At 38.9% G+C, this 9,542-nt stretch overlaps 1 protein-coding gene across 5 annotated transcripts in view; it reads left to right on the forward strand.

Annotated features, from left to right (window-relative positions):
- Positions 1-9,542, forward strand: part of OSBPL3 (oxysterol binding protein like 3) — a 206,945-nt gene that overhangs the window by 162,673 nt on the left and 34,730 nt on the right. For all 5 annotated transcript variants that reach the window (XM_024128509.3, XM_055084952.1, XM_024128501.3 and 2 more), the window contains 4 exons: positions 62-196; positions 1,049-1,142; positions 4,913-5,163; positions 8,601-8,738. In XM_024128509.3, coding sequence (XP_023984277.1) covers positions 62-196; positions 1,049-1,142; positions 4,913-5,163; positions 8,601-8,738 — 618 coding nt within the window. The remainder of the gene's footprint in view (positions 1-61; positions 197-1,048; positions 1,143-4,912; positions 5,164-8,600; positions 8,739-9,542) is intronic.

Consider the following 9,542-nt stretch of genomic DNA (forward strand, 5'->3'; position numbering starts at 1 on the left):
ATTTTGCTTCTCTTCAGACTGTCTCTAAATATATGCATTTTTGGTTTCGTGTTTCAAATAGGAAAACTCCAGAGGTGACAATCGAGCTCTGGTCCATCAGCTTTCCAACGAAAGCAGGCTCTCCATCACCGACTCTCTTTCAGAGTTTTTTGATGCACAGGAAGTTCTGTTGTCTCCAAGCTCTTCAGAAAATGAGGTTTGACCACTGTTTTCAGTTAGGTGCCTCCAAAATCTCTTTTGCTGCTTTACTCGTTCAGTAAATACCCATATTTAGAAACACTAAACTCAGTGGCTCCTTTTTATCATTACATTCTGAGGATCTTATAACTCATACCCCAAAAAGCATAAAAAGATACAAGATCTTAGGGAAAAAAGATTATGAAAGTAGGTGTTGGGCACATCCTGGTTTCTGTTACTTGATTTGTTATACCTCTTTTCAATTGTAGGTTAATGATTTTGACGATTAGCTGTTTGATAATGTATTATTTCCACTACAGGGTCAGAAGTTAGCACCCTGTATATTTTCTCATCATTGAATTTGCTCTATAGTAATTTATAATATAATTATGGTTATTATAGTTATTTTAATATGGTTGTTATAATTAATTTATAATTATGTTCTGAGTGTGAGTACTGATCATTTTACCCCGTCGGTATAGAAGTACTAATATTTTTTATCTATTAATTTCTATAGAAGATACTTTTATTCACAAATAGTTAAAAGACAATTTGTAACTCATTCTAGTCAAATGCTAACAAATTCTGAAAAAGCAGTCTGAATTAATAAGAATTTTTATAATAACTAAAATCTGGGGTTTACATGTGTTTTCCTTGTGAGAATGAATCAAGAATGTATAAGAATTTTAATAACAAATTTTCTGTGAACATCCCCTAGGCAGACTGGTGTATGGGCCTTTATGAAAACAGCATCCAAAATCATTTCTAAAGGTTTATAATGTGTGGTCTAAAATATGTGATCATTTGAAGTAAAGGCTTTATGAAATCTGGCTTGTCTACTCTAATGTATATTATTTCTTCTTTCCCATAGATTTCTGAAGATGATTCATATGTCAGTGACATAAGTGACAACCTTTCCTTAGATAATCTCAGTAATGATTTAGATAATGAGAGACAGACTTTGGGTAAGATTTAAATTGTTTGATCTCTGAGTGTTTGGATCTTTACAGAATACTAGTAAGCATACATAGGGTACCTGCTGCAAACAGAGAACTTAGCAAGTTCTACATCAGAAACTTAAGACATGGTCCCCACCCTCAAAGTTTTATAATCTAGGTGGGACATGGTACTCACATGTGAAAAATTTATTCATTCAAATACATTTGTTGGTTAGTGCAAAATTCTATTTTATAAAGTAAGGTTATACCAATTATCATATAAATATCAAAAATTAATACTACAGATGTTCCTTATTTGATGCAACATTCTCTCTGCAAACATATTAGAATATAGCTTTTTTCCTTTAGGTTTCTAGTGGTTTTCATAGTTTAGGAATTCAATAGCACTTATATTGTAAAAGGTCTGGTCTAAGCGGTAATTTAGCTTCCGATTCTTCAAGATAACACATTTGAGAGTAACAAACTGCTCCCCCTGTGGGGGTAGGGCTTAAGGTACCCTGAGATGTCCCTTTATTACTGGTTGATCCCAAGACTGAAAATGATGCCCAGGAAATGTTAGTTGGAACTGTGGGGTACCTGGGATGTCTGCTATCTCCAAACAGCTCTGATTTAGGAGTTCTGTAAGCAGACTGAAGCCTGTTTAGGAAGGTGACCTATCCTTAAGAAGAATCTGCCCATTAAACAGGTCTCTATATGAGTCCTGCAGCATCAAATTCTCCCAGTCTTGGTACTCAGCATGCTTGGGGTGTCTAGATTTATCTATGCCAGAACACCACATATTTTTATATCTACATGGAAGACAAGGACCATGTCAGTTCCTTTTTGATGTATCAGTGCTTGCCAGCTCAGTATATGTGAAATACGATGATGATGAGTTGTTATCTGAATGTCAAAGAGCCTACTCTTTGGGGGACTACAAAAAAGGCAGGTAAATTTACTGTTCTCTGAAAGAATATCCTTTCAGCATCACACCTGCTAGAAGTCAGAAGCTCATTATGCTCTGTATCTTCCTTGAATTGTTTCTGGAGAGATTAACCCTTTGGTGGAAAAGTCTGAGAACCAGTGATTTAAAGGCAAAGACCAGTAATATAGGAGCAAGTTCATGCGCTACTTGTTTTTGTAGAAAAATAAGGAGGCGAATTGAAAGAGAAATGAGGAGGCATCACTTACTCCCTTGGCAAACAACACACACACACACACACACAGACACTAAATGGGAACTCTCATTGTGGATGAAGAAGACGAACAAATGCTGAAGTCCTCCTTCTGTTTGAGGCCTTAGGGAGGGGGCCAAGAGGAACAGAGCGATAGAGGTTCAGAGGTCAAAGTTGGGAACAGAGGACTTGCCCCCGAACCTAAGACCACAGCTGTGCTGAGTTGACACCAGCCAGGAAAAGCATATAAGAGGTAAAGGCTGGTTCTCTCTATCTTATTCCACAGCCATTTTGCTAGATTACTGACCAACATTTTCTTAGCTTGAACAAACACTGGGCCAAACCTAGCTTTCTTCTTTGGCAGTATTTGGAAGATTAGATTTCTGCACATCAGTACTCTACTGAAAAGATTGTATGTAGAGATAAACTTTACATCTTAGGACACAGTATTGCCCACAGAAGGAAATAGGATTTATCCAGGTCTTGATAAATTACCACACTAGAATTTCTCGGAGCCCTTAGTAAATGGTAGGTATTTAGAATGTTTCAAATCAGTAGGCACATAATAGGATCTGTCACTGTGATGGGTGCTGTGTGGAGGTTCAGTGGTTAGGAATATAGATTCAGGGACCAGATTTCCTTGGTTAACTCCAGCCCTGCCACTCACTGCTTATGTGTTCTAGGGCAAGTTACTTAATTTCTCTGTGCCTCAGTTTCTTCATCTGTAAAATGGGGATAATAATTCTGTTTATCTCAAGAGGTTGCAAAGGATAAGTGAGATAATATATGTAAAATTCTTGAAAGGCTGTCACAGAGTAAAAGCTGTGTATATATTAGCCATTATTATTAGTAGTGGTATAGTATTCTTTCAAAATTTATTGTAATCAAAGAAAGTATTTTGCGATTACATGGAATACTGTTGTTAAAGACTGTCATCATTTGCAGCTATTTACTTGATTTTTGCCTGTGTTGAGCAATTAAAACAAATTCAGAATTTAATTGGTTGCTTAGATTAACATGAGACTTCAAAGTATGACCTCACTTTCATATTCTCCTGTTCATCAAAGCAACCTCATTATTCAGAGTGATCGGCTTTATAATAAAATACCACTTTCTCATATGTTGATGTAATGCAAAAGATTTCATTTGAAAATAGGCTATGTTGGGGTGGGAAAAGAATTCCAGAGCATGAGGTAATGGAAGTTGTCACAAAGGAAAAGATTGATAGGTGTAAAAACCTAAGATGTAAATTCATTAAAAAACTGCATAGACCAAATATAAAGATAAATGTCCAGTGGGTATTAAATTATAAAACAAATACAAAAACAAAAGATTATGTCTTAATATATAAATAGGAAAGCGGACAATTCAGTAAAGAAGAAATGTTCATGAAAGCATTCCAGACCACACTAGGAATTTTTTAAATGTAGGTTAAAACAAGGAGATAGCACTGTCCACCTAACGATTTGCCAAGAATTCAGAACAAATGCTGACAAGCCTGGAATGGTCTCAGAACATGGACACTGGTATATGCTTGCTTATAAATGGGAAACTGATACAGCCTTTTTGAAGAGCAGTATGATCATATGAATCAGTATATGATTCCCACTTCTGTATATTCTAAGAAAATAATCAGATATAATTAAATATCTAAGAATATGAATATTCACTACTTTTTTTAAGCAAAACATTGAAACATATCTAAAAGTCCAACAACAGATGAATGATTCAATAAATTATGGCTTATCCATAGCATGGAATTGTTTTACAGTCATTAAAAATGATGTTTTAGAAGAATTTTGAATAGCATGGAAAAATATTTATGTTAACTGATTAAGCAAAGCATTCAACTATACAAACATTGTCAGCTATATGGAGAAAACACTAAATGAAAATACTCCAAAATATAAATGGCTACTATTTCTGGGTAGTGGGATAATGGATGACTTTTGTTTCCTTTATAATTTTCCTGTAATAAACACAATTATTTTACCAGAATTGGAAACAATTTTTTTTAAAAGACTTTAAAAGTTTTTATCAGAACTTGAAGTGCTTTTAAAAAGAGTTTAGGGCTTCCCTGTTGGCGCAGTGGTTGAGAGTCCGCCTGCCGATGCAGGGGACACGGGTTCGTGCCCCGGTCCGGGAAGATCCCACATGCCGCGGAGCGGCTGGACCCGTGAGCCATGGCCGCTGGGCATGCGCGTCCGGAGCCTGTGCTCCACAACGGGAGAGGCCGCAACAGTGAGAGGCCCGCATACCGCAAAAAAAAAAAAAAAAAAAAAAAAAGAGTTTAAAGAGTTTAAAAGTAACCTGCTCTGGGCATAGCTATCCAGTTTCCAGTTTTATTCTAAGTGCTGCATATAAGCTATGAGGAGCTAGCCTTTGATTAGGAGTATGAAGACCTCCCCATGAATAAATTCCACGAGTTTTAGTGCTTATAATTTTTGGTACTTCATTTAGCTGCTCAGAATTCTTTTTATTTTCTGACTTCAGCCATAATCTGGATAACTGAGATTAATAGTATCATGGCGTACTTGCTCAGTAAGGTGGATTTTTTTTCCTTTTTAATAGTAAAATAAAATGAAAATCCTTATAAGGCAACCAGGCTTATTTCCCTTTCAGGGCCTATTCTCCAAAGTGGAGGGGAAGCCAAGTCCAAAAGAAGAACGTGCTTGCCGGCCCCGTGCCCCAAGTCCGGTAATGTCAGCTTATGGAACATCCTGAGAACTAACATCGGGAAAGACCTGTCTAAGGTGGCCATGCCGGTGGAACTCAATGAGCCCCTCAACACGCTGCAGAGGCTGTGTGAGGAGCTGGAGTACAGCGAGCTCCTGGACAAGGCTGCCCAGACGCCCAGTGCCCTGGAGAGGATGGTGAGCACCACAGGCGCTGTGGCCACTCACAGGGCCCAGCAGAGCCAAGACGGGCACAGCCAGGGCTCCTGTCTCTCCAGTTCCCATCTGGATTGCCCGTCAGATAGGTTCATTTCCCAGCCACCTCCGCTTCCCCTCTGCCTGGCTGTTTTCAGTCACCTGATCAGGAATTGCCACTGGGCGCGGCTTCCCTGTGACAGCTGCGGCCTGGGGGTAGTTCTGCTCTGTGGTTTTGGGCTTCCTCTTTCTCCAGAACCTTCCATGGGATTGTTCTGATATTGCCTGGCTGGAAGACATGTCTTGAGGGCTGTCTGAGTATTTATTTTTACTACCCTGAGTGGATAGAACTTAATTTTTGGAGCTGGTTGTTTTGTTTTGTTTCATCCAGGGTAAATTTCCCTTGAGAACGTTTTTGTTTATTTTTGGAATTGTCCTATCAGCCCCTAAATTTTTAGAAAATGTCATTCACTCACAGATTTCACATCAGAAAGATTCTTCTCCCCCCCGCACTTCTTTTTTTTTGAATTAATTTTTATCAGAGTATAGTTGATCCCCCACACACACTTCTTATTTTATAGAATAAGTTTTTTAAAAAACCTCATCCTAGAAAGATTAACCTCTGTTCTCTACTCAGTATCAATTCTAATCAAGTGATGGGGCTTCTGATGAAGGGGTCTCCAAGTATTTCTCATCCTTCCCCTGTCTTGTGGGGATGGGGTTAGGGGTACCTTAGTGGCAAGACTGTGGCCAAATCAGCCCTTTCTGTGACTGTGGCTATTTGTTCTTCAAATCTGAGTGTCTCTTCCTCTTTTTGCCTCCTGGTATGTTACCTGCTCAACAGAAAGGTCATTTTTTGTGTGGGATGCTGGGACATGAGTGTCTTCCGCCAAATGCAGCATCTCTGCCCTAGGCATTTGCTGATTGGCTAAGTGGGACAGCTCGCCCCCAGCCTCAGGGACCCAGCTATACATCACCGTCTCACTGTTGGAGGTCACCATTGTTTTCTAAATTGTACACATTCTGCAGTTCAAACCCTCATTAAAACTTCAATTTTGTCAGTGATTTGAGGATTAAGGGAAAATCTTAACTACTGGTTGAAAGAGATGTCTCATCCCATACTGTCTCCTGGGACTTCTCCCATCAAAGAGATTTTCTTTCTTGATACTAACGATAATCAGAGTAGGAGAGAAAAACAAGCTGTTTATTTTTTGTCTTTGTTACTCTTCCCCAGAGAATTTCTGTGAACAAAGGGAGGTAAATAGCTGCCAAGGCAAGTGTTAAAAGTTATCATTCGTGGACAGTGCTTTTCTTTAAAGAAAATGATTGGCTCTGAAGATGAAAGCATTCTTAAAAGGTGTTTCATTCTTGTATCAATTTAGAGACCCTTACGATGTCAGCTGATTGAGTGGTGTCATTGACCTTGAGAAGAAGTTTGAGGAAAGGCACCAGTACATTAGGAAGGGAAAGTTCAGGAAAGAATTGAGGACAAACCTAGCCCATGGATTGTGTTTACTGCTCTGAGTATGAAAGTCAGCTCTACCCCTGCAGAGATTCTCTCTCATATTGTCAGCCCACAAGGAGGATGCTTCGTTTTGCCTGCTCCCTCCCTCCTTTCTCCCCTTACATCATGAATGATACCAGGTTCTTTAATAAATGTGTTGTATGTTAAATTGTGAAGGTGATTCAGGGTTGATTCAGCATTCCATGTAGATGTGTGACCTTGCTGTTTATCACGTAACAGACATCTGAGGAAGCAGAGAGAGGAACAGGTACCCAGGTTTCAAGAACAGACTGAATTGAGCACAGCAAATTGATTTTTATAAGCTCTCCAGCTGCTCTAGAGTGTTCTATACACTTTAGTGTGAGGTGGTAAGGTGGGACCAGTTTTCAAAAGGCTGTTGAAAGTTATGTGGCTGGTGAACGTTTATGAAAGGCATACAGCTTTTTTTTTTCCAATATAAGAAACTTCATGAAATGAGCTGAGAAGAGGAAATATTGAGATTATTATTCTGTATTAGAAAGGAAAATTTGCTGTTGCTACTTAGGTTTAATTTTTTGCCCCTTGCCCCTCAGAAGACCAAAAAGGATACAGACACACCTCAGAGATATTGCAAATTTGGTTCCAGACCACTGCGATAAAGCAAATATTACAATAAAGTGGGTCACATGAATTTTTTGGTTTCCCAGTGCATATAAAAGTTATGTTTACACTATACTATAGTCTATTAAGTGTACAAATAGCATTATATCTAAAAAGAACAAGGTATACACCTTAACTTAAAAAATACTTTATTGCTAAAAAATGCTAACCATCAATGCACCAGAGCCTTCATTGAGTGGTGGTGGTAGTAACATCACTGATCACAGATCACCATAACAAGTATAATAATATTGAAAAAGTTTGAAATAATGTGAGAAATATCAAAATGGGACACTGAGACATGAAGTGAGCAAATGCTCTCGGAAAAATGGTGCCAATAGACTTACTTGATGCAAGGTTGCCAAAAACCTTCAATTTATAAAAAACAAAGTTTCTACAAAGCACAGTGAAGTAAAGCACAATAAAACGAGGTGTGCCTGTACTGTGGCTCTTTGGTGCCCTGAAAGGGGAACTGTGGAAAATGCTGAGACCCTCACAGCCAGGGCCATTAAAGGATTTTGCTCATTTCGTGTTCGCCTATAGTTTTCCTTCCTTTTCCTTTTTGAGTTTTCATTTTTCCTCCCAGAAAAGCAGAACTTCTTAAAAGGCACTGTGCTCTGTCCCAGGCTCAGGAAATGACTCCCACCAAAGATTTTCTTTGGTCAAAATGAGGGGGTTTTTTGGTTTCTACAATATCAAATTGTGAATGATTAAACTTAGGATGCTTATTCCTGAATTTTTTTTTTATATTGGAGTAGAGTTGATTAACAGTGTTGTGTTAGTTTCAGGTGTACAGCAAAGTGATTCCAGTTATACATATAATACATGTATCAATTCTTTTTTAAGTTCTTTTCCCATTTAGGTTATTACAGAGTATTGAGCAGAGCTCCCTGTGGCTTATTCCTGAATTTTGAGGGAAGTTTAGCTTTTTTAATACTCTTCGTCCCTCTCCTCCTCAAAAGCCTTAGCACAACCTCAGGATTCTCAGATAGTGGCTGGTTTAGAGGGACTGACTCACCATCTTGAAACCCTCTGCCCACTTGCAGGCATCAGACCAAATGGAAAATCTGAAAAGGTCTGGTCCACTTGTGCCTGGGCCAAAATGAACACTATTTAAACCTACAACTTGAAACCAAAGTTGGTTTGGGTGTCTTTAAACCAGGGTCAAATCTTTGGTTTTTCCAGATAAACTGTAAAGAGAGAAAGAGAGGGAGGTTTTATTTTATTCATGTCTTTGTTCATAAAAATAAATTTCTTGGTGATGGAGAAGTAACCAGGTTCTCTCCGCTCTCGCTAGGTGTACGTGGCAGCCTTCGCCGTGTCCGCATACGCATCAAGCTACTTCCGCGCTGGGAGCAAGCCGTTTAATCCAGTTCTTGGAGAAACATATGAGTGTATTCGTGAGGACAAGGGCTTCCAGTTTTTTTCAGAACAGGTGGGTGTACACCCTTTTTGTTTGTTGGGAGAAGTTGCTTATGCCTCCCATTAAATGTGCTTTTGAAATATTTATATTCCACCTTTCACTGGCTTCAAAGCAACTGAGATAATTACAGTGCCTTTACACATAAAGAGAGGGATCAGTTTCCTTCTACTGAAACCTCGCCGCCACCCATGGGCATAAATGCGCTAGCCAGGCTGAGGCTCGTTTGGCCGTACGCATCGTCAGAGCCCTTCCTGTTGAAAGTCGTAGTGGAGAGGGACTTTTTTTTTTTTTTTTTTTTTGAATTTAATTTTATTTATTTTTTTCTACAGCAGGTTGTTATTAGTCATCAATTTTATACACATCAGCGTATACATATCAATCCCAATCACCCGCCCAATTCAGCACACCACCATCCCCACCCCACACCGCTTTCCCCCCTTGGTGTCCATACGTTTGTTGTATACATCTGTCTCTCAATAATTTCTGCCCTGCAAACCGGTTCATCTGTACCATTTTTTCTAGGTTCCACATATATGCGCTAATATTCGATATTTGTTTTTCTCTTTCTGACTTACTTCACTCTGTATGACAGTCTCTAGATCCATCCACGTCTCTTCATATGACCCAATTTCGTTCCTTTTTTATGGCTGAGTAATATTCCGTTGTATATATGTACCACATCTTCTTTATCCATTCGCCTGTCAGTGGGCATTTAGGTTGCTTCCATGACCTGGCTATTGTAAATAGTGCTGCAATGAACATTGGGGTGCATGTGTCTTTTTGAATTATGGTTTTCTCAGGGTATATGCCCAGTAG

Source organism: Physeter macrocephalus, chromosome 5, assembly GCF_002837175.3.
Source record: "Physeter macrocephalus isolate SW-GA chromosome 5, ASM283717v5, whole genome shotgun sequence".
NCBI classification, from domain to species: Eukaryota; Metazoa; Chordata; class Mammalia; order Artiodactyla; family Physeteridae; genus Physeter; species Physeter macrocephalus.